Source organism: Podarcis liolepis, assembly GCF_965112155.1.
Source record: "Podarcis liolepis genome assembly, chromosome: 15".
Taxonomy (NCBI): domain Eukaryota; kingdom Metazoa; phylum Chordata; class Lepidosauria; order Squamata; family Lacertidae; genus Podarcis; species Podarcis liolepis.
The window spans coordinates 38,154,890-38,180,222 of record NC_139566.1 but is presented as its reverse complement, the minus strand read 5'-3'; the positions used below and the strand labels follow the sequence as shown (position 1 = coordinate 38,180,222).

General features: G+C 43.9%; 1 protein-coding gene and 2 long non-coding RNA genes across 6 annotated transcripts in view; 1 reads left to right on the top strand and 2 right to left on the bottom strand.

The window, feature by feature from the left end:
- Positions 1 to 2,008: 2,008 nt before the first annotated feature.
- On the bottom strand, positions 2,009 to 4,864 carry LOC310693989. 2 transcript variants are annotated; one of them, XR_014519456.1, is made up of 2 exons: positions 4,342 to 4,864; positions 2,009 to 2,829 (listed from the first exon to the last, which is right to left on the bottom strand). It is a non-coding gene; the product is annotated as an uncharacterized lncRNA (long non-coding RNA). The 2 variants fall into 2 exon arrangements; XR_014519457.1 differs by lacking the exon at positions 4,342 to 4,864 and adding an exon at positions 3,024 to 3,254.
- A 4,670-nt stretch (positions 4,865 to 9,534) lies between these two features.
- LOC310693993 lies at positions 9,535 to 24,024 on the bottom strand. Its single transcript, XR_014519461.1, has 3 exons — positions 21,195 to 24,024; positions 17,569 to 20,259; positions 9,535 to 16,935 (listed from the first exon to the last, which is right to left on the bottom strand). It is a non-coding gene; the product is annotated as an uncharacterized lncRNA (long non-coding RNA).
- SFSWAP (splicing factor SWAP) overlaps positions 9,701 to 25,333 on the top strand; it is a gene marked incomplete at its 5' end in the record, with an annotated part of 97,500 nt that continues 81,867 nt past the window's right edge. For 2 of the 3 annotated variants that reach the window (XM_083476422.1, XM_083476421.1), the window contains 6 exons: positions 9,701 to 9,987; positions 14,364 to 14,533; positions 15,090 to 15,224; positions 18,837 to 18,925; positions 23,380 to 23,605; positions 24,648 to 24,754. In XM_083476422.1, the coding sequence (XP_083332548.1) occupies positions 9,701 to 9,987; positions 14,364 to 14,533; positions 15,090 to 15,224; positions 18,837 to 18,925; positions 23,380 to 23,605; positions 24,648 to 24,754 (1,014 nt within the window). Of the gene's footprint in view, positions 9,988 to 14,363; positions 14,534 to 15,089; positions 15,225 to 18,836; positions 18,926 to 23,379; positions 23,606 to 24,647; positions 24,755 to 25,333 lie in introns of those variants that run through there. The other variant, XM_083476423.1, reaches the window with a different exon arrangement.

The window sequence follows — 25,333 nt, the reverse complement described above, 5'->3', positions numbered from 1 at the left end:
GTCCTCTCGCCGCACATGCTGCGATGGGCTGTTTTCCTGGCTGCTTAACACTACTGGCTCGCCCATCGCCCGGGGAAATCGATGGACCATGCCGACGCCCTCAGACGTTGCCCTCTTCCAGTGTTTGTGGAAGACACGGCTTCTGCTTCATCGCTCCTCCTGATTGAGGATCTTCCGGCAGTGCCTGTATCAGCTGCCACTGTAGCCTCCGCATCTGCTCAGGATCGCACCATCAGCCGTGTGCTCAACTGGGGGTGGCCACAAGGGCCTTTTGTATTGGAGTTCCAGCCATTTGCAACCAGACAACATGAACTCTCGGCTCATCGCGGCTGTCTGCTGTGGGGAGACCGCGTCGTAATTCCCCAAAGACTCAGTCAACGTGTCCTTGAGGCTCTGCACATTGGCCACCCGGGAATCGTCAAAATGAAGGCATTGGCTCGGTGTTACATCTGGTGGCCTAACATGGATGATGCCATCACTGCCTGGGTTTCCGCCTGTCAAGCGTGCCAAGAATCGAGGCCTGCACCACCGGCAGCTAAGGGACACACCTGGGAGATGCCCAAGACATCCTGGTCAAGGGTGCACATCGATCTGACAGGCCCCTTTCGCGGCCAGACCTTTATGGTAGTGGTGGATGCCTATTCCAAATGGCTGGAAGTGGCCCTGATGCCCTCCACCACTACCGAGGCCATCATCCGGGTGCTGCGAGGCCTCTTTGCCACTCATGGATGTCCTTATGTCCTTGTCTCTGACAACGGTCCGCAGTTCACCTCAGGCACTTTTGAGCGGTACCTTTTGGGACTGGGCATCCACCATGCCCTAACGGCACCATTTCATCCATCCAGCAACGGGCAAGCAGAGAGAATGGTGCACTCGGCAAAAGAGGCACTGGCGCACCTGGACCGGGGAGACTGGCACGAGCGGGTTGCTGAATACTTGTTCGTGCAGCACATCACCACCTCATGCGGCCACAAGGCGGAGTCCTGCCGAACTGCTTATGGGCTGCCGCCTCAGGTCCCTGCTCGACCGGCTGCACCCAGACTTTGCCGTGGCCGAACCCCCAGGCTGTGCCAACGCGCCACAGTCATTTGTTCCAGGAAACCAGGACTTTGCAGGAACTTTGTGGGGGGCATTCCTTGGGTGCCAGCCACAGTAGTGGGAGTCACTGGACCTCGCTCATATCAGGTGGCGCTCGAAGACAGACGCTTGTGGCGCCGGCACATAGACCAGCTTAGGCACAGGGTTGGGGACTTGGACACTACCGTGGTGCCCCCAACTGCGCTCGTGGCTCCGGAACAGACACTTACAGATGGTGAGGCTCCACCTACACCTCTCTCACAAACTGTGGGGGTGGAGCCAAACCAAGCCACTTCAGAGGGTCTGCCGGACTTCCCACAGACTCAGACCACTGCCGGGCCTGACATTCCGCCAACTCCACTTGTGGAGGTTCCACCCACAGCAGCGGATCCAGGGGACTTGGTTTCAACGCCACAGCCTCAGCAAGAATTGGACGGTCCCCCGCACTTGGGTACCGGTCCCCTGTGGTCTGGCAGAGTTTCCAAGCGCCCAACTTATTTAAAGAACTATGTTGCTGGGCATGTAACACTGTTGGTCTAAGTATGTGGAAGTATGTGAAATGTAACCGATATGCTTTTGTGCCTAATTGAACCATTACGTGTAGTGCTGTATATAAGGAAACCATTACGATTGTAACTAACGCCTTATCTCGGTGGGGAGGGGTGTTATGTACTGAAGTTCTCCCCCTGGGCCAGCAGGGGGATACTGTAGATAGTTATGCAACTAAGGGAATGAAAGTGACGTTCAGTGATTGGATAGTTTTAGAAAGTTGTTACAGTAATGTTGTACTGGAGCTCTATATAAGCAGGCTGACTGAACCCTTCAGTTCAGTTCTGTTCTGGCCTGTGAATAAACAAGAGCTGTTTGAAGAATCGCTGTGTCGTCTGATACGTTCACCCGCAACTTAACACCAACAGTTCAAACACATTCAAAGGTTTTAATAAAAAGTAATCTTTATTAAATAGTTTTCCAGATGAAATACATTGTTTCCGAGAGATTTGCATGGGGAAATCTTTTTGATTCCTCAACAATAAGGGGCAGTGGGGTGAGGGAGGCCAGGGCCACATCCACACCATTTCATGTGCTATGAAGCCACTTTAAACACTCATGGCTTCTTCCCCCAAAGAATCTGGGAGCTATAGTTTGAAAAGGGGGCAGAGAGTTGTTAGGAGACCCCGTTCCCCTCCCAGAGCTACAATTCCCAGAGTTCCCTGGCAAAAAGGGAACTCTACCCCTACCCCTGACGCTAACCCTAACTCTAACCCTAACGCTAACCCTTAACTACAGCGACAATTTCCAGAGTTCCCTGACAAGAAGGGAACCCTAACCCTAACCCTACCCCAACTCAACTCAACCCTACTCCTAACACTACCTCTACCCCTACCCTAAGCCTAAGCCTAACCCGCCTAACAACTTTCTGTTCCCTTAACCACCTACAGTTCCGAGAATCCCTGAGGAGAAGCCATTCCTGTTCAAAGCGTCTTCATAGCACTTCCAATGGACGGTGCGCCTAACGTGGCCTAATGTTTCCTCCCTCATTTTCTTCTCTCTCCCCACTGCCCCATCACTTGCAATGCAGCAGATGTTCGCATGCAGTCTTCCTTCAAAGTTCCTTCTCTCAGGTACGGCCACGGCCTTGTCCATTGTTCGTTCCCAGTATTTCACGTTCATTTCTCCAACGTAAATAGGGATGTCCTGCGGTTCTCTTCATGACTTTGGACTTGGGGAAAACCTCACCGGCTCCGGACAAACCTCACTGGCTCCTGTAAGGCAAAGGCAAACAGGTGAGTGGGATGGCCCCCATCCAACAGCGTCCCCCCAGACTCCTCCTCTGTTTGGCTGCCTGTTAACAAACAAGGCTTCCAAACCCCTTTGCATCCATCTCAGCCAGCGTAGCCTCACGGCATCCACTCGCCTGAACGCAAACTCTTCCAACAACCACCCACCAGCTGCAGCCTCGCCAGGTCCATTGCCAGACATCAACCAGCTTCAGAGCTGAATATCCGTCGCCTTCAGGTAGCGATCCCACCAGCAAGTAAACTTTGTACTTGCCTTCTCCTCGCTCCACAGCATCCCAGCACCAGGCGATTGCCTCCTTCCGCTTGTCAGCATGCTGCCACGGGGCAGGAGACCACCAGGGCTGAGTGCCACTGAGCTGCCCATTTCTCTCTGGAGAGGGCAACTCAGCTGCCAAATGTTTTTGTGGCATCACAGTCAACCCACAGACAATGGCAGCAGATGGGGAGGCATCACCATCACACCCTCAGCCCTCACAATGGGGGGAGGGGCACAGCTCAGCAGCCAAAATACCCTCCCCCAAGCTGTGTCTATATCTGTGAAGGCCACACCGGACACCCAAGGGGGCAGGAGGGGGACATTTTTCAGCCCAGGGGCTGCATTTCCCTCCACATAACACTAGTCAAATGCACAAATGAACAGAGCAATGAAAGCAAGCCTTATCTTTGCTGTTCAAGGAATGGCATGCAGAGAGAAAGTTAGCATCTCAGTAAAAAAGCACTTTTTCACCAATCAGTCAGTCAGTCAGTCAGTCAATCAATCATTGTATTTGACTAAAAGCCATTACAGATCCAGTTACAAAAGCATCAAACCCAAAGACCCAAACTATAGCTCCCTGATTCATTTGCTCTTCAGATATCTGGGCGCTGCTTTACACTCTTCCCAAATACCCTTTTAGCTATGCTGCACCGCTCACTGCAATTCCTTGGATACAACTTGGCTGAGGAATGGCAATGCTTATATGGTTGGTTTTCTTACTCTAAAGCTAAGAAGCTGACGCTCATGTTTTACTGTGGTTTTATAATTTGTTTTATAACTATTATTATTATTATTATTCTACCTCTGGAGCACAGCAGGCCACAGGTGGCGCTTTAGGATGACAAAAGCTCTGCCCCCAAGGAGCTTGGAAGGGTGCTTATCAGCCTGGCCCAGCCAGGCCACCAGTCCCTGCCACTGGGTCCCCAGACGCTCTTCAGTGGCAGTATCGCTTCTGAAAAGAAGCCAAGCTCACTCCCATCCTCTCAGGCCACGGATCCCTGGGGCTAATTCTGAGTTGCGTAAAGTGGTAGGCAGCTGCCACGGATGGGAGTCCAGCTGAGGTCCCATTCAAAAGCGCTGCCTGGCATCCATCAGTGAAGGACACCCAGGGGCCACTGGGAGGCAGGGAGCATGTGACGTGGTTTTGCGGGGATGGCAGTTGTCAGCACCATGCCAAGGGCTGATCCTGCCCTGAGGGGTGGCACTTACCTGAGATCAGGGTTGCGAAGAGCAAGGCGCATGGTGCACAGGCCGGTCCCTCCGATTCCAATAAAGACGAACAGAGGAATCAACTGTGATAAACAGAACGTTTTGAGATCAAAAGCTGAAGTTGAAAACTGGAATAAGTCGCCTATGACAGTGTGCGTGGGAGAGGTCAACTACGAATGACACCAGATTCAGGTGGAAGGCCATGTTGATCTGTCATAGTCAAAATAAACAACAAGATGAAAAAATCTTTTTTAATAATTCCAGTGGCACCTTAAAGATCAACTCAATATAAGTTTTCAAGGTATGAGCTTTCGTGTGTAATACACACTTCGTCAGATACTTCAGCCTTATAACTGTTGAGGACTGTTATGGCCAGTTGGTTCCACAGGGAAGGGCAAGGGATTCTTAAAGGGATAGATGACCAAAATTAGCTTCTAACTGCATTCTATACAAGATCTTAAAGTAGCTGTCTTATTGCAGAAGAATTTTAGAAATACACTTGAAAGAGAAGTTGCTGAATTACAGTACAACTCATTACCAGGCTAAAAACTATGGACAGCCCTGGTCTGAATGGAGATATTGGATTCATGTCCCATTATATATACTAAAGCTAAATTACTGGAATTATTAAAAAAGATGTTTTCAACTTTCATCTTGTGATGGCTATTATTATTATTATTATTATTATTATTATTATTATTTGCCCGTCTGTCTTCGTGCTGAGGAGTCGGTGAAGGGGCTCAGCCACCGTGGCTTTGTGGGGCAGGAACCTGTTATAAAAGTTCAGCAGTCCCAGGAACGCCTGCAACTCCGTTTTGTTCTTTGGGGTGGGGGCCTGCTGGATAGCGCGGATCTTGGATGTGGTTGGATGAAGACCGGAGGCATCGATAAGATAGCCCAGGAACTCTACCTGTGGAATGGCGATCTGGCACTTCTCCCTCTTTACCTTGAGCCCGGCCTCCTGGAACCTGGTCAGCACGGCACGGAGGCGCTCGAACAGCTGCTGGTGTGAGTCTGCAGACACCAAGACGTCATCAAAATATGGTACCACGCCCGGAAGCCCTTGCAGGAGACGCTCCATAAGGCTTTGGAAGATGCCAGGAGCCACACTCACCCCGAACTGCAAACGGCGACAATGGAATGCCCCTCGGTGGGTGACGATCGTCTGGGCTTCAAGCGGTGGCATCATCGATGGGCAGTTGTTGATAGGCAGGATTCTAGCACAAGAGCACTTCCACCTTCTGTGAATGTCAGCAGCTGGTATTCAGAGACAAACTGCTTCCTTTATTTTTAGTCAGCTTGATGTAACACAGAAAATTCCTTTGCATTATTTCAGAAGAGCTCCATATGGAGTTTGCATTTTGTGGGACACAAGGTTTGAATGTCTCTATGGCAACAGAGCATCAGAGGGGAAAGACAAAGCCCAAACTGAAAATATTTAATTATGAAGTGAGTGCTTTGTGCTTTTGTTTACAGGGAAACAACAGAACTCCTCTTGTGGGCTCTTAATATCTTGGGGGGGGGGGAGATATATAAACCCATCGCACAAAGCACAACAGATATTATCAACAAATCCAACTGCAAACTCCTATGGTAATTTTAAATTTATTCATTTCTTTCCATAGCAACATTTATAAAAGTTGATGGGATGTATTGCTCGACACCTCTTGGGTGTTAAGATTAGTAGATCTCTGACTAATTTCGAATCTATTGTGTTGAATTAGAGGTACTAAAGGACTGGTCTCTATTATTCATGGGGTGCTTTTAGTTTGGCAACTGGAGATGGGGGCAGGAGTGTCGCTGGGAAAGGGTTGTGGCCTGGGAAGAGTCTCGAGAACCAAATGGAGAGGCCTGGATGACCACATTTGGCCCCCAGGTCTGAGATTCCCCAGTCCAGCAGACTCAAGAAAGTGGTGTTGGAAGGAGTAGATCGAGAGGGAAAGCAGGGATGTGGGGACTCTCAGTGCTGGGGAGTGGCTTCAAATCTGAATACGGATTGGTTCAGAAATAAGATGATCTCTTCCCTGGCTTTGGAGGAAACAGCTTGGTTTTATTTGTGAAAAATTCCAGTTTGAGCCAGGAGGCCTCGCCCATCACTGGTCTGCATCCCCTCGGAATTTCTTCTTGCTCAGGAAAGTGGGGAACTGAAAAACACTATATGGATATATTTCATCCTCAGATGCCCTGGAGGTTGAACTAGTCCGCCCACATACCAAACATGGTATGTTTACCAAAGTGGAAGGCAATATTCTTCAGCATATGACATGAGCAGCAAATGAAAGGCCCAAGGGCAAACGTTGATTTATTCTTAAGTAAACGCATAGTTTTGGCAGGATTCCTTAATGCAAAGAGGCATCGTTGCCCCAGCTCTCTGCCAATGTTTGCAAATCACCTAATCCTACAATCCTTAAATAAAGAATGGAGTCCTTCAGCGACAAGGGAAAGTGCAGCTACCCTAGCGAAGGGGCAACGTGATATGAGTAGCCGATTTCCATCCCTAGGACACTTGTGCAAAATTATTGGCTCCATAGAACTCAGCTGGAGGTCTAGTATCACAAGACAGTGCTCCAACCCCTCTAAACCTAGATATTTTCTACCATTGCCTCTGCACTCGGGAATGTCCTTCCCTCTGCCATATATGTCATCATCAATTATTTGCTTCAGGTGTCTTGTTACAGGGGTGGTGAAATATACTTGGAGTCGAGAATGGATTTCATGCTCTTTATTCAGCTCATAATGGTGAGGAGGAATGGAAGTTCCCCCAGAATGTCTGCTTTGTATACAGTGGTACCTCAGGTTAAGCACTTAATTGGTTCCGGAGGTCCATACTTAACCTGAAATTGTTATTAACCTGAAGCACCACTTTAGCTAATGGGGCCTCCCGCTGCTGCTGCGCTGCCGGAGCACGATTTCTGTTCTCATCCTGAAGCAAAGTTCTGTAACCTGAAGCGTGTGTAACCTGAAGCGTATGTAACCCGAGGTACCACTGTACATTATTTACACAATGGGCCCCACGTGATTGGCTAATTCCAGGATTCTCCTGTAGGCCAATCAGGTTGCGGATTCACTTCCACCTGGAGCTGGATTGGGTGGCTGGCTCCTGTGGACCAATCAGACTGCTGCATTCTGAATCCTATTGTTCCAGGACCAATCAGACTGCTGAATTTTGGATCAACTCAGTACATAACAGGTGGCTTGTCTCATTTCTTCGCTTGCTATTGCTTCTTCTTCCCAGCTATTGTTTTGTATGAACTCAGCAGATAACGCCACTGGTTTCGCGTAACAGAAAATAAGGGAGCGGGGAGGAAATCTAGCACAAATAAGCTGCACACAGGTGTTCCCTCCTCTATGACTTCTGGGTACACTTTTTCAAGGGTTAGCGCTCTGGCCATAGGAAGCTATCATTGCCGGAGACTCAAATGGGACATGAGAGGCATGGCCAGCTGTGGGCAGTCTTTGGGGGTGGGGGAGATTCTCCAGCTGGACAAACTTGGTTCAGTTGATAGGAGCTCTACTCAAGTCACCATCCTAATGCTCTCTCTCCCCCACCACCTGCAACAAAGGTAAAAAACAAAACAATAACTCCCCCCAAACCCAAAGAGACTGGAACTACCACCCACTGGTTCTTCCTATTCCCAAACTCATTTGGACCCATGGCCAGTCACCTCCTAGTTTTTTCACTTCAGGCAGCAATGCTGTGGTCCTGGAGAAGGTTGGGCGCAGTGTTCTCCATCTTGCCATGGGGGATTGTTTTCACTTGCTCTGTCAGGATCCCAGTACGTCGTCAATATAGGACAGGGACTGGACTGACTACAGCTGTTTTATCTATTTTAAAATTTTATTTAATTTTTTTTCCAAATTTTCACACCAAACATTAACCAATACAACCATTGATTAGTCATCAAATTCCCTTTCCCCCTTACATGGTTCATTTTTAATTATCCATTACTACTGCACATTCTGATTACTCCATATTTTCCCCCTTTCTCATTAGTATACCTTTGCTTAAATGATACTCCTGAAATTACTCTAACCCTGCTAACCTTTTAACCTGTTTGCAATAATTCTTCAGATATTCTACAAGCATTTTCCAATCTTCTCTGAAAATTCTTTCTTCCTGTTCTCTTATTCTACGAGTTAGGTTTGTGAATTCTACATACTCCATCAGTTTCACCTGCTACTCATCCCTCGTTGGTACTGTTCCCTCCCTCCATTTCTGAGCATATTTTCATCTGGGCTGCCGTGGTTGCATAGAGAAACGAATTCTTTCAATCTCTGTGGGCATCTGATCCTACTATTCCTAAAAGCAAGGCTTCAGGTCTTTTTACAAAACACCTTTTGAACATTTTTTTCATTTCATTATATATAATCTCCCAGAAGTCCTTAACTAATTCACATGTCCACCACATAGGGTAAAATGTTCCCTCTGTTTCTTGACATTTCCAGCAAATACCTGATTCTGATTTACACTTTTTTGCTAAGTTGCTCGGCGTCAAATACCACCTATATATCATTTTCATAAAATTATTTTTTAACGTATAGCAGGCTTTGCAGTAGGAAAGTTCCTATTCCCGTATTTTTTCTGCTGCAATTACAAACTACCCTGTGATCTTTGGATGAAAGATGGCAACATTTATAAAATAAAATAAATCCCCCTTTCCGTTGCTCCATTTATTTACAGTAGAAATTAATATATGTAAAAAATAAACACGGGGGGGGGGAATGTACAGCACCAAACAACAACAACCCCACATTGGCATCTCTGCTTCGTAACAAGGACGGCAATTTATGGACCGCCAGATATGCCTGTACTCCAACTCCCATCAGCCCCAGCCAGCAATGTCCAACAGCCAGGCATGCTGGGAACTGTAGTCCAACAACATCTGGCTCGCGCCGGAGCTCTTTACCTTTTCTACTCTCTTACTCCTTTTCTTAAACCCCGTTTTCAAGACGGCACTTTCGCCACCACTCTCCCTCTCCGCTCCTTTTAACAATGTACTGTACGTATTCACGCTTTTCTCCCTCACCCCCTCCGCACGACACGCATCCCCTCAAGCAACCGCCCCCTCTTGCTTTGGCTTCGAAACCCCCTCCCCATCGTCCAAATGACGAATCTGCTGAAGCCTGACTTCCTTCTCTCTTTTTTTGGCCTCTCGGCGCTCGCCTCAGCCGCCGGAAGCGTCCCGGCCGCCATTTTGTCTCGGGCAATGGCGACGCTGCAGGGCCTTGAGAGGAGCCTGTCAGGGGGGATGGAGTCGTCGTCGTGAGTCCGGGGAGATAAGGGGAAACCGGGCGGGCGAGTTATCTTCTCCCCCGCCCTCCCCCTTGGTTCGGGCGGGAGCAAGACTAGGCCTCGGCGATGTACGTGGGACGGGGCAGCGTGGCGGAGGCCGGGCCGGCGCCGCGGACCATCCTGTCGGTCGGCGGGGCGGCGTCGCGCCCTGCTGCGGCCGCGGCTGCGGGTCCGAGTGGCGGCGGTGGCAGCAGCAGCAGCAGCGACGGAGGAGGAGGAGGAGGAGGCCGCGTGGAGCTCCTCGTCTTCGGCTACGCGTGCAAGCTGTTCCGCGACGACGAGAAGGCCCTTCAGCAGGAGCAAGGCCGCCACCTCATCCCTTGGATGGGAGAGCCCTCCATCATGATCGATAGGTCGGTGCAAGCCAACCCCCCGCCCGCCTATCGCTTCTTCCTTTTCTGTCGTGGTTTTTGGTGTGTGTGTATGCGTGTGTGTGTATGCGTGTATCTTGCGTGTCACGCTTTCAACGACCCTCTGCCAAGTAGGATCAATAAAGGGAGACCGGGGGCGGGGTTAGGGGAGAGAGAGGGAAAAGGCGACACACACACACATATATACATACATATAAACACACTATGAAGGACTATTTTCATTGTTGCTGATTGGTTTGATTATTATTATTATTAATTTCATAAAATTTAATGCACCGCTTGAATTTTTAAAAAGTACCTCAAAACAGTGTACAGAAAGATAAAACAGGAAAAAGAAAGGGGGGCGGGAATCACAGCTGTGCCAGAAGTTAAAATACTACAAGTATTAAGATTCACCTCTGCTTTCTAAGCACCTGGGCAGACTTGTCTAAACAGGAATGTTTCCATCAGGCGCTGAAAAATGTACAGTGAAAAGGAGGTGTCTGCTTGATCTCAATAGGCAGGGAGTTCCAAAGTGCATGTGCTGCCACACTAAACGAATGGGTATTATGTGACACCTGTATTTTGCTTCGTTTTATTTATTGAACAAGAAGAGTATTGTTTTACTCTCACCACCCAATTTTGCAGGCAGTTGTGTTGGTCTGTTTAAGAAAGCGACCGAGGGAAGGAGGAGATAAAACACCCCCAAAAGTTAACAGTAAGGCAGGAGTGGGGAATCTGCATGTTGCCCCCACCAAAAAATGTTTTTGGGACTATAAATCCCATCGTTCTTGACTGCTGACCATGCAGTTTGAGCCCAGCAATATCTTGGGAAGGCTACACCTTCCCCACCTCTGGTTCAGTGTCTTTATTAAGGCTCTGATCCTTTGCACACTTAATTATCTGGGACTATGCACCTATCAAGTACAGTGGTGCTTGCTTCTGAGTAAACGTGTAGGGTTATACTAATGGAGCAGTTAAAAGAGAGTAGTGTTCTTTAGTTCCTAGCCTGTTGCCCTTATTTTACTTTTGGGTGGGTGCAAAATCTTCCTTTCTGTCATTTGGTTGTGATGCCAAAAGGAGTAGGGAATTAACTTTAAAGTTGAACAGATTTATCAAGGCATAAGCATCCATGGGCTGGAGCCCACTTTGTCCTCATTTGGCAGATAATGACAAATTTCCATATATATCTGAATTTGTGTGTGTGCGTGTGTGCATGTATTTAATTTTGGGTCTTTATCTTTTTTGACCAAAGCAGCATTTAAAAAGAACAAAACCATTAATAACAACTAGGTTAAAGTTAAAACAACAGCACATTGCTAGCTGAGGCTAGCATTTTATATATTTGGGCTCAAGCCCATGGATAAAAGCCCACAATAAAATAGTTCACCTTTAAGGTGCCACTGGGCTCCTTACTGTGGTTGATGTGGCAGACCAACGTGGCTACCCCTCTGGATTTGGTGGTGGCAGTGATCATACATGATCCATAGAAGTGATGGGGACGATGGCACAGGACTCAGTTGGGGGGGGGGGAGCGGGCAGTCTTAGGTAGAAGTGCTTCCTTGCGACATAGGATTCAGGCTTGCCTTTTGATAACACTTGGTAATTCTAGAAGCCTCTGGCCTCCCCCAATGTTCACTTCCTTCCTGGCAGAGGGTTAACATATAATGCCCCCCTCCCCCTTGTAGGAGGGTTGTGTATGGTTATATATATTTATATATGCTGGGGTGGGAATAATCTCCTTTTCAAACCAAACTTCATAATGGCTTCTCCTATGAACTGAACGAAGACGAGCTTTTTTGTTTGTGTACTGGAAAATAAACAAAATAACTTGTCTCCTTTTCCCTTGGGTTTTAGATGGGTTTTCAAGTAGCCTAATTTTGGAATGTATCCCTTTTGGTATTGTGTTGTTGGCTGGAACGTTTTGTGATGGTACCTGGAATGTTTTGTATGGAAAATGCCTTTCCATCCTAACTTCCAGCAAGACCTGTAGACTGATGGACTCAGCTGTTGGTGATGTGTCAGCCCTAAAATAAAAGACCTCTTCCCTAGATCACTGTTGAGATTCTGCCTCTTCTGTTGTTTAGCTTATTTCTGTTTCACTCTTCCTTCACTGCTGTCTAGGTGACATCTTTGCAACACCTCATGTGAGGCAGGTTAAGTTGGTGAATAGTGATAGCATTGTAGTGAATGAGCATCATAGCTCAACAGGGACCCCAAACCTGCGATCACTTCTTCTTAACATTTACATCTAGTATTGCTTCTGGCATGTGCCAGCAAATGTTTAAGCAGCTGCTACATATGTTGCTGTTTATCTAATTTGGTTCATTATGTTGCTGATTGGAGGTGCGCTGGTAGGATTAGAATCTGATAGTGATTTTTGACTTGTGGAAACCTTTCTGATTGCAATGTTTAGGTAATGGCTTCTGCAATCTTTGTATGTCTTCCTTACGCTTGGTAGTGCTTTCAATTTTGAACAAAACCTTCTAAATGGAGCTTTGTGTCTGGTTGGATAGTCTCAGTGTTGGAGGATTTTCCGCCTGTGCTTTTAGTGGATGTTATTTAGGGACTTTTTCACGAATACTAATATACAAGGAGACTGAACCAGATTTTTAAGTAGTGATGAATTCCCCATAACACTCAGCACAGGAAAGTCTGAATGACTTTGGTTTGAAAAGGGGCACATGGCATATTGTAAATGTTTGCTCCTTCCGTTTCAATTTCACACAAAGCCCCAAATTGAAAACTAATTTTTATGTTATGATAAATAATCCCAAAGTGATAGCACTCTTGAACATAGGCAAAGCACATGACAAATTACTTTCCGTAGGAATTTCTGTAAAGGACCATGGTATGTCAGTAAAGACCGAAAATGAATTGTATACAGAAAACCTCTATAGATACTAGATGATAAAGTTTCTTTTTCCAGGTACACAACCAAACAAGTGTTTTTAGTTTGAAGGATTGGTGATGAAGTGATAAATTGATTATTGGTTGGAATTCGGTTCCATGCTAAACAAATTGAATAGCAGTGTAAATTCAAGTGTCTTATGTGCTGGTGGAATTTTCAGTAGGGTTAGGGATGCGGACACACACACACACACACTTATTGGGCAGCTTGTAGTCTGGAATGAATCAGCTGTGAAGAACGGTGGGAGCAAATTGTAGCATATGCTCATGGCCTATAAAGTAAACAATCTACATTTGTAAATTAAGGAGGTTTGACAAACATACACACAACTGTAATACAAAATAGCTTTCAGATGGGCAGGAAAATTTTTATATTTTTCTAGGAATCCTCATTTTTACCTTGAGCAGTCCAAAATTGTTCATCTTCATCAGAAGATGAAATAACATTGGTATTGAGATATTCAAGGCCAAAATTCCTGTGGGAAAATGCTTTTGGTAATCTGTTGCTTGTTGTGATATTTTTTATTTTAAGCTGGTTCAGACTTTTATGCAGTGTCCATCTCGGACTGGTGGAATTCATTGCTGTGTCAACTCACTTTTTCCAAATCACATGGAAACCATTGGATTATTACTAACATTCTTCAATAAACTAAGCTAAACCAATGTTGCACAAATAATTCCACAGAAATTATTAGACAATAAAAATGCTTACTAAGTTACTTGCCAATCATACATTTATAGCACACATTTCAGTTTACAAAAATATATTTGATTGCCTGAGGGTGATTCTTACTTGCCAAAGGTGACTAAATGAAAAGCTGTTTACAAGCCCAAAATAAACCATTTAACTGTATTTAAGGAGACTTCTGTATCTCTTGAGCATTATGGTATTTTTAGTACCTTCTGTAGAGAACCTCCTTAAATTGCACATATGTTACTGTTCCTATATATGTGTGTCTCTCTATCACATAATCAGCACTTCTTTCCTCAGCCAAATGGCTAGGGGCCGAGCCTAGCCATGATTTTACCTCCAATGGACGCAAGTTTCTTTGGTGAAGATTTCTCCTGAGAGTTCGAGACTAGCAGAAAGAAGCGAGGAAATTGCGACCGTTTGGTTCTTACGGATAGGTATTTATGTATTTGGGTTTGTGTAAATGTAACATATTGCCTTTCCACAAAAAATATGTATTTTATCAAGGGTGTTGAATGGTTGAACCATAAACGGTAAGAACAATGGAGGAATTGGTTCTTTTTTAACTAGTGAGATATTTTGTAATAGTCTTAAAGGGGGATTTGAAACCTATATTAAAAAAAAAATTGTAGTGGGTGAGAAGTGATTAGTCAGATTAAAATACTGATTTAATTCATATTAAATCTTCTTCTTTTTCAAATGTGTGTGGTAAGTATTTGTATAGTGGCAGAAACTAAAGCCCAAAGTTCTTCCATTGACCATATCTTTCATGTTGCAGGTATGATGGGCGTGGTCACCTGCATGACCTTTCTGAATATGATGCTGAATATTCCACATGGAACAGAGATTACCAGTTGTCTGAAGAGGAGGCTAGAATAGAAGCCCTCTGTGATGAAGAGAGGTATTTAGCCTTGCGTACGGACTTGCTTGAGGAGGAGGCAAGGCAAGGTATTGCTCAAGGACAACTTCCTGAGTTAGAACACATTTAATTGAAAATAACTTTTTAAAAAATTCGTTCCCACTCATTATATACTCACTCTTTCTGATATTATTTTGACAGTACCCAGTGGATTCGAAAAGCAAGCGTCTTTGCGTATCTGAGAGGACCTCAGGATAGTTTATATGTAGAGCCACACAGAATTTGCCCAAGTTTTGAGGGCAGGCTGAGAATTGAGACACTTTTAACTGTTCTTCTTTAACAGTATTGTATCAATTAAAAAGTTCATGTCTTTGTCTTTGTTTTAAGTAGAATGATTTAACTCTTAAGACACTTATCTCAGCAGGAGAAAACCGATCATCCAGACAAAACCAAAAAAAGCATATGCCTTCTGCCCCCTGGGGCTGACACAAGTCTCAGTGACCACAGATGACCTGTGTGGTGCATTTGCTGTAAATGGTTGTGGTTGAATGTTAGGTTTCAAACCATTAACATACTTTGAAAAAATAAAAGTCTTGTGAGAGTTTTGTGTTCATTTTTTAATTGAATTTTGCATTTTTATTCAAGAGGAAGAATATAAGAGACTGAGTGAAGCTTTGGCAGAAGACGGTACCTATAACGCAGTGGGATTCACTTACAGTAGTGATTATTATGATCCTTCGGAGCCCACTGAGGAGGAAGAACAGCCTTCAAAAGCAAAAGGTAAGATTCTATGGATTATTAGGGAGAGTACCTTTTTCTTCAGAAAAAATACTTTCAGGCTCAGCATGTGAACTGTATGAGAGATCTAGAAAGAACAATCTTGTTGAAGATGCATTATCATCCCATGCCATTTGTAAAACTATCTGAGCAAACTGGGAGTTTTGTCATTATGCAAATAGGCAAACTGTTATTTCCTGTGTTTCCTGGGGACTCCAATGTTATGGATGCCAGAGATGTCCCTCTAAAGCAGGAATGAGAAACCAAACCTGTGCCTATTCAAAGGTTGTTGAACTCCAGTGATCAGCCCCAGCCAATATAACCAGTGATCAGGGGAGCTTGGAGTTGTAGTTCAGCAGCATTTGGATGGCAACTGATACTCCATCCTGATTTGAGGAAAGACATGTAGTTGCAAAAGAAGGCATGAACTTCATTCTGAAGCCTTTTATTTTTTTAGTAGTTCACCTAGCTTGTCTTCATTTATTTAGTAGTTTTTAACATCTTTTGGTGATTATCAAAGAGTCATGCATGAACCTCAACACAAAGTTTTTTATTTCCCTTTGTGTTTCTTTTCTGGGAACTTCAGCTGGACAAGAATTATTTAAAGTTGGGAAAGGGGCTTGTTAATTGTATAACATGTAATTAACACATTCATCCTAGAAATTTGAAGGTTGTATTTTTTTAAAAAAAACAACTGGCCTCTAAAAGTAATAAAATAAAATACGAAAACAGAAAACCTCATATTAATCAAGATCTATCAAATGTATAATGTTTGCTTTAAAAATTACAATTCCCTTCTTCAGTATTTCATTTTTTGTTATAGTTGACTATGTTTACTTATGTTAATCAATGGAGACACATGGACAAACTGAAATGAAATTATTCAAGGCTGCAAAAGCTTTCTAGAAGGATTCTGCCTTGTCATAGAATATCAAATGTGTGGTTATTTTAAATACCCTCTCCCAAGAGAGAATTGCTTTGATTCAGTACAGAAGCTCAGTATTCTTTTACAAACACACTGAGGAATTTTCTGTGCAGTCAGAAACAAGAGAACTCTGTAGTGATTGTCAGCTTTTGGTAAAAGCTCTGCTTTTCTTGTTGCCAAAACTGCCTGTGGATGAAGGTAAGGGGAGCTGACAGTTAGTTAGTTAGTTAGTTAGTTAGTTAGTTAGTTAGTTATGACCCAGGTTGTTCAGGTTATCGAAATCCTATTTGAGAATAGCGAGTCAGAATTTTAAAGGGCAAAGAAGTAGCTGTTTTCTTGTTCAATTAACATGTTTGGTTTCCCTCCCCTAGACGCTCTTTGGGAAACTCAAAATGCTTTTAACACTTAGTAATGGCAAGACTCACTGTTGTGTCAAATCTTACAACACACTTCTAGAGTTTTTAGCACCACTGGAGTGAAACATGTTCTTAAGGCAGATCATTAAAGCAGGCTCCCTGTAGTGAACTTAGCTGTCTCAAAGTGTCTTCCTAAACAGGAGGTAGAACAGTAGTTTTGCAGGAAACTGTTGAAAATATTGGAGAAGTGTAGGGAGGTTAAGTCTCTTCATCTGCTCCATGTCTTGCAGTCCCTACAGATTTAGGACAAAAAGCAGACTCAACACTTCCCAGCTCTTTTGGCTTGTGTTGTACCATAATAGTTGTCAGAGCAGTACAGAATTCTACAATTTAAGCAGAAATCTGATTGTTTATCTGCTTTATCTTTCTCCAGCTTTTCTGACAATTGTGTCCCAAAGTGGTTTACATCAATAATAAAGCAAAATAATCAGGCCTGGCCATCAGGCTAACAAATTAAAAGGACAAGGCACATAAGGGAAGGGGAGTCATGGGAAAGGATAGAGGGAACTCTCTTCTTCAAAACTTAGAATTACGTAGTATGCTGTAAGCAGGCATGTAGCCATATGAGCCCAGGACGATTTCCCCCTTGCTTGAGTTCTCATTTGAATAGCAACAGGTTCTTGTTCCTTTTGGACCCATGTGCCCATTCCCCATGTTTCTGCAGCCTCTGTGCAACTGGCAGTTGAATGAATTGAATTATTTCTGGGTGTGGAAAGCAAGCTCCCTGCATCTGTTTTTATCTCTGGCCAGTGGGTGGGGCTGGTTGAGCTGTCTCTTTCCTTTATGTTCTTCCTTGGTTCCCTGGCCAATGTGATACCTTTCAGCTGTGCCATCCCAGGGCATCCTATTCTGAGGTGTTCCTGAGCCCATTGATTTTGTGTATCATAATCATATGACCTATATACCATCTGTCAGTAGAAGCCGTTTTGTATAATGGAGGCATATCTGACTCTATAGCAAATGAAAAGTCATATGTGTATTAGAACGCTATAGAAATGTCAAAAACATTTCAATGAAATTCTTTTGTTGTCAAGTTTGGTATCCTTTTGTGTCCTTATTAGATAGCTCCAAACTCTGGTTGAGTGGGATTGGTGTTAATTATGGCTGCGAGAATTCACAAAGGGGAGGGGAGGTGACATATCAATTCTGTGTTAGGAACTCAGGTTGCTAACACTATGTGTCCCCACTGTGGTTTTAGGTTGTCACAAAAGCACTCACACAGGTTGCCTTTGCTTGATTTAAAGAGACTTTTCCTCTTGCTCCTATGCTGGCTCAGGAGGGTCCCCCGCCCTCTGGAGAAGCCTTTCAGATGATGAGGAGGGGGGCAGGGGAGGGAGCAAGTGTCTTTAAAAAGAAAAGCAAGTGAAAACCAGTGCAGATCTGGCTTGAAGTATAGTAAACATTGGGTGAAGTTTAATGGCATTATTTATTAACTGCACCTCTGTGCTTTTTGTTGTATTCTTAAGAATGCTTTAAGATTACATGCATTAAAGGACTAGGTGCCATTGTACTGGTGAGCCTCTCTGTTTACTGATACTAATTGAGTTGAAAGGAATGAGAATTGTAGGATAGGAAGAGGCAGGGGGCAGGGAGAACAATCAGTTCAAAAGCCAGAAGGTGGGTTGTATCAAGATTCTCACAAAAGATTTACTTCTAGCCATTTTGAAATAATATGGTTGCATATACACTTTGAAGAGAACATTTTTCTCTTATTAATTGGTTCTGATCCCATGAACCATGTATGCTGGAATGTCACTTCATTGCAGGTGTTCTATGTCAGTTCCAGGAAACACAGACTTGCTGTGATGGTTTAATTGCTTTGAGATAGAAAGAGATATAATTTCCGCCATCCTTCTTTGTAAAGATGTGTGTATTTCAGGTGTTGAGGTTGAGAGCTTAATTACAGTCAAGAAAAAAGAACCCCAAAGACAATATATGTAGTAGACTGCCTGCAACACATGTGGATTTTTAGTTAGATTATCTGCCGTTTGTGGGGGATGGAGTGGGAATTGCTATGAAGTTCCTGGGTGGTTTGAATGTTTCTGTTGTAAATAAACCCTGACAATCTGACTTTATTTGCTGTACATAAACAATTTGGTGGCAAGGATAGGCCAACCAAATAGAAACTATGAAACAAAAATTGAAATTATAAAAAGCATTAAAATATGTAGGAAAAAATTGACTGTCAAACATGTTAAGAATGCTTATGCTATGGTTTATGTGTGTTGTGTTCAGATTGCAAAACTAGCAGTTATATCATTTTCTTATTAATAGCTGCTGCGGCCAAGGCAGAACATGTAGAGGAAAATGAAGAACCATTTGTTGCTCCTTTGGGACTGAATGTACCTTCTGACGTGGAGCTGGTAAGTGTCGTATGTGCATGTGTTTCAATGTCATATCTGAAACATTTTTGAAATGACTGAGTTTTTGTTTTTCTGGAATTACTTGTTATGCAGAAAGAGTCTGGCAACCAATTCTAAAAAAAATGTATTGCAAAATCTTTCTAAGAATCTTGTCAGAGGTCATGCTGCTCAGTGCTTGGTCTTAATTGAAATCAGCAGACTTAGGCTCAAATCATATACACACCTGGCAGTATTCCTCATTGAACACTGGGTGACCTGCTCCCAAGTAAATATGCACAGAATCTGGCTGTTAAATGTTTCACGTATTAATTCCTAAACTGTCTCCTGGGGAAACATTAGTGTGCTAGGAGGGGGGAGTACTTGTGTTGCACTGAGTCCACAGTAGAGGCTGCTGCTTGCTATATTGGTATATGGGAAGTTGCCTTACACTGAGTCAGACCATTGTTCCATCTATCTCAGTATTGTGTACCGTTGCTGGCAGCAGCCCTCCAGGTTTTCAGTTGGGGATATTTGCAGCTCTGGGAAGGCTGACCAGGATGGGAAATAGGGCACCAGGCTGGAAAAGGTTCTCCGTTGTTTCTCAAGTGTTGAGTAATTCTTTACACACTCCAGACTTTTCTGGAGGGTTAAATGAACCAAAAGTCCATGTTAATTTAGAGTTTCCTAAATTTGGGAAATGCTGGTCTAGCATATTTATCGAACAGCTGAAATAATGTAAAATACACATTTATGAATTCCAGTATATTAAACACCTTGCAAAGTGGATTCTTGACAAATCCAACACTAAAAGTGTTAACCTGCTGTCAGGATTGCTCCCTTAACAGCGTGAAGCTGATTAACAGCATGGAATGGATTAACAACTTGTTGATGGATTCTTAACTTTAAATTGAAAAAACAACAGCAGTATACTTGGTTCCACAATTTAACTGAACAGACATTTGCTATTAGGTATCTTAGGGTAGAACAGGCAGGAGCTGAAGATTTCTTTTTTAATATAGATAACAACAATAGATGTGCTTCAGCTAACATATCTAATCATGATTTTCTTTGAAAATTCTTCAGTGTCCTATTGATGCAGATTTTGCTGAAAGAATGCAGAGGTAGGCAATGAAATCAGGTCACTTCTGTGTCTTTGCCCACCTACTGTCTTTCAGCACCTATTGCAAATCTGATCACCCATACATTGGATGCAGTGTTTGGATGGTGCCTACACATGTGAAGTCCAACATGAATAGGCCTGAACAATGTGGTTTTTAACGCCGATAAATTGCAGGAAATAGTTTTGCTGTTTGGTCATATTTATGTGTGTAGACTGTGCAAATGTTTTAGCACAGCTTACCGTATTTTTCGCCCTATAGGACGCAGTTTTTCCCCTCCAAAAATGAAGGGGAAATGTGTGTGCGTCCTATGGGGCGAATGCAGGCTTTCGCTGAAGCCTGGAGAGTGAGAGGGGTCGGTGCGCACCGACCCCTCTCGCTCTCCAGGCTTCAGGAAGCTATCCACAAGCCTTGCAAGCCCGGGGGGAGGTCCCACGGGCTCGCAAGGCTTGCGGGCAGCAGCCTGCAGCCCACAAGCTTGGGGGATAGCGGGGAGGCGCAGCGCCGCCACCCCGCTATTCCCCGACCTGGTCTGGAGGCTGGCGGGGGGGGGGGGAGAGAAGCAAGCTTACTTCTCTCCCCCCCCCCCGCCAGCCCCACAAGCTCGGGGGATTGCGGGGAGGCGGAGCGCCGCCACCCCGCTATTCCCTGACCTGATCTGAAGGCTAGCGGGGCGGGGGGGAGAGAGAAGCAAGCTTGCTTCTCTTCCCCCCCCCCCGCCAGCCCCACAAGCTCGGGGGATAGCGGGGAGGCGGAGCGCCGCCACTCCGCTATTCCCTGACCTGATCTGAAGGCTGGCGGGAGGGGGGGAGAAGCCAGCCCCATAAGCTTGGGGTACAGCGGGGCAAGCCGCTTCCCCACGGAGGCTAGAGAGGCTGTCCCTGAAGGCAGAAGAGGGAGACGGAGCGCTCTGTCTCCCTCTTCTAGCTTGGGGATGGCTGCGCAAAACCCTGATGCAGAGCGCCCCTCGCGTGGGGCAGACATCGGCCAGCCCCACAAGCTCGGGGGACAGCAGGGAGGCGCAGCGCCACCATCCCGCTGTTCCTTGACCTGGTTCTGTTTCCCCGACCTGCTTTTGGGGGGGAAATAAAGGGATTTCCCCCCCCTTTATTTCCCCCACAAAAAACTAGATGCGTCCTATGGGCCGGTGCGTCCTATAGGGCGAAAAATACGGTAATAATGCTATGCTTCACCATCTTAAGAATCTGAAGACAGTGTGTTTCCTGTAGACATTAGGAACTGCCAAAGTCCCCAGTACTGTTCAGGGATAATCAGCATTAGGTTGTATTGTGTAGGCTTCTGCCATATCTGTAGTTGCATCCGAAAGCATTTTTTACAGGTCATTTTTCACTGATGTATCAGTAGTGCTAGCAGTCATACCTGCCATATAAGACAACCTGTAATGTCTTTCAGTCAATATCCGGACTATTTACTGGGGGTTTTTTCTTCTTAATCTTGCCACAAAAGCAGGTATATATCACAAAAATGTGTGTTTTAAGGTCTTTTCAACTATTGCACATGTCCTTGAGTTAGATTTGTCAGTATGGATTCATCATCTTGTAATTCTTTTCCTCAAATATTGTTCCCCTGTTGCTTTTTAAAATAACCACACAATTGGAGTTATGCTGAGTTGTTACATAAGAAACACATGAAGCTGTCGATATAAAATCTGATGCCAACTGTGTAAAAGAAATTGTGCAAAAGGCTGATTTCAGTTGCAATGCATCATTTTAGAATTATGGAGGTGTTTGTTTTTTTTAAAAAAAGAGGAGGATGAAAATGCATCTCGTGTAAGTAATTAAGGAAAACAGAGCTAGTGAAGTGGAAAATTAAACAAAAACTCTGAGCAGTGTACTGCCGTAGAGCTCTTAAAGCTCTTAAATGACACATTTCTTTGAATGGTTTAGTTCTTAGAAGGCTAAGTTGTCATAGTCAGCAATAGTGGATAGTAGTGCAGTCATTCTCTTCTCCGTTTGAGGAGGGTCTAGGATATATATGCATTATGCTTCTAATTGTTCATCTCTGTGCATGGCATGCAGATGATGGGCAGCTCTGAAGCTAATGTTCTGCTATAAATACTGCTCATCAGAAAGTATGTCCTTGTGAAGTTCATTTAGATAGTAGCTGTGCCTGTATTGGAAAAGAATCATAGTTGTTTATTGTTGTGGGAAAGCATGCTGGAGCCAAACTGGGTGTAGAAAAATTAATAACATGATTAATTTGAGCATCTTGATTGCTTTCTGAGCAGTTGGCATTTGCAGTTACCCAAGCTTTCTAATCTAGATTTTGTAAAAGGAGGTCTAGGAGCATTGTTTGAAAGGTCTTGTACAGCTTGTCACTCCCCAAGCTGAACATGGTCCACCATCCGTGTATTAAGTAGAATTTCTGCAGTGCTAGGTAGATAGGAGTTTTGAGTCTCTACCAGTCCTCAATAACATAGTTTGGATGATTTGGCATTTCCGTGCTCTCTGACTTCTGTCACTGTGTTTCGTTGCACCAGAAGTGGTTTATTCATGCTGGCCACATGACCTGGAAAGCTGTCTCTGCACAAATGCTGGCTCCCTCAGCCTGAAGCGAGATGAGCGCAGCACCCATAGTTGCCTTTGACTGGACTTAACCGTCCAGGGGTCCTTTACCTTACCTTTTTTTTTAGTTTGGATGATCATATAATGCCTTAATAAATTGAGATAAAAGTATGTTTCATTTGCTCCTCTCTTCACCTTATTTGGGAAACATGCCAGAAAATATCCCATTACAGTGGTACCTCGGGTAAAGTACTTAATTATTTCCGGAGGTCCGTTCTTAACCTGAAACTGTTCTTAACCTGAAGCACCACTTTAGCTAATGGGGCCTCCCGCTGCCGCCGGAGCACGATTTTTGTTCTCATCCTGAAGCAAAGTTCTTAATCCGACGTACTATTTCTGGGTTAGCGGAGTCTGTAACCTGAAGCGTATGTAACCTGAAGCGTATGTAATCCGAGGTACCACTGTACACCCAAACCCAGAAACTATCCTGGCTTGTTTCAGATTGGTTGCCTCTGGCAAAATAAGGCTCACTCTATTTAAGCTGAAATATGATTGTATGTATGTGTCCAGTAGGTTTGGTAAGTCAGAAATTCTAAATGCTACTAGATACTGTGGGCACCAGTAGCTTAAATTGTAAACTGTATGTTCGCCTTTGTATTAGAGTTTAAGAAAATGGAGTATATACTAGCTATTTTAATCTCAAGTGGTGAAGCTCTCAAAGTGGGGATACATCCTTCTGATTTAGAGTGTGTTTGCTTCAGTGGGGGTGGGGAAACTGTGGGCAGATTCTCTATAAACTGCACAAGTTTATCATTTTCACTTCTTCTTCTAGCCACCAACAGCCAAAATGCATGCAATCATAGAACGGACTGCAAATTTCGTCTGCAAGCAGGGGGCTCAGTTTGAGATTATGCTGAAGGCAAAACAAGCTCGGAACTCTCAGTTTGACTTTTTGCGGTTTGACCACTACCTCAACCCTTACTACAAGTTTATTCAGAAAGCTATGAAGGAGGGGCGATATGCTGCCACTTCAGAAAAGAAAAAAGAGGAGGAAAAAAGTAAGTTTAGTACTTTTTAAAAATGGCATTGGCTGTGCAGCAGCTTATGCATTTCTGTCTAAATCATTCCAGCATCTTGATGGATAAGAGAAGTGTTCTCTTAATTCTTGTTGTAAATATTACATGTAATTACTAAAGGCTATGTATCTTGCTGGCAGATAATTATGAGAAGTTTAAATATGTTAGAATAATAGGCTTCCAGGGCATAGCCTAATATTCAGCTAAGTTGCTTTTTAATTTATATCTGTTCTGAAAATACCTAAAGTAGTAACTTCAGTCTTTACCTATTTGATGTTGCTCCCCTAAAGGTATAAGAAAGCGTGCCTTCAGGGAGCATTGTACTTGACACTCCAGTTAGAAAACTAAGTTAGATCATTTAAATAACATGGCAAATGTATGTAATATGTAGTTCTAAAATAATAATGTTGAGAATACTGTGCATTCATTCTGTTCTGCATGGCTACATCATTGCAGACCCATTAGGACTCATACAGGAAGCAAGTTATGCAAGGAGCAAATATGGATGCACAGCTATGGCCACTTGTGGTGGCATAAATAAGATGCACACTATTCAAATGTCTAAAAGGCTTTTGAGGGAAATCTAATGTAACCCTCCTATTTGCAGGCTAGGTTTGTACTCAGAAGAAATATTGCATTTCCTGCAGCTCTCCACTCCTCCTTCTGTGCTGTTCTGGACAGCCCTCTAATCCTCTGGAACAGATTTTTTCATAGAGCAGAGGAAGCTGCATTGGGAAGGGGGAATAGGAGAGAATTATTTATCCTCTCTTACATTAGCAGGTGCCTTTACTGGAACAAAAGCTGTTCCATGAGCAGGACAGCAGCCTTGGATTCCACACTTCATTCCTGTGCAACTTTTCTAATGCATACGTTGGAAAGATTTAAATATAGGGCTTACAGAATGAATTTGATATAATTATTGATTTCTTTATAAAACCTATAGCCTATGCATTTTAACATCCTGCAAGTCACTCCCTTCCATATCTCTGAAATGATAAAACACAACCATACAATTTTTAAACAGATGCAGGAGGTACTGATGATGAAGATGATGACTACGATGGAGATAACTACCTGCACCCAAGCCTCTTTGCTTCTAAAAAGCACAGTAGACTTGAAGAGCTTATGAAGGTATTTCGGCATGCAAAATTTCATTTTAGTGTTTTATATCTTGCTGAGCACCTGTTTTCTTTGTGAGACATCTCAGTTGATAGGTGTTCACAAACAGAGTAGTTCCCTGAATCCTAAGTTGGAATTTTATACTCTGAATTATAGCTCCCCATAGCGTATCACAAGCTGTTTCTGAAATTCCCAAGTGGGTTCTCCATGCAGCTTGGGGAAATGTTTTTTAGAATATACAAGCCCTGAAAGCCTAACTTGGGTTGTGTAACAAGTTGTTTAATGAGTTGTGTAGCTTTTAGAATCTTGACTAGTGATAACACAGTGTTTTCTAGCTGCCATCAGAAACTTTTTATTTTAATTAAACATATTTAAATAAAATAGCTGTTTAAATAATTTCAGTGACTCAGATGTTGTCATAAATCACAAGGTCAAACAGAAGATTCTTCTTGATTAGAATGACTGAGTTAAAAAAACATTTATATTGATCAATCAAGTGCAGTAAGTAAGATACATGTGTATATAGAGCCAGTGTGTAATTCACCTTTGCAAAATAGTATGATTTCATCTTTGAGCTTCTGTGGACTAAGA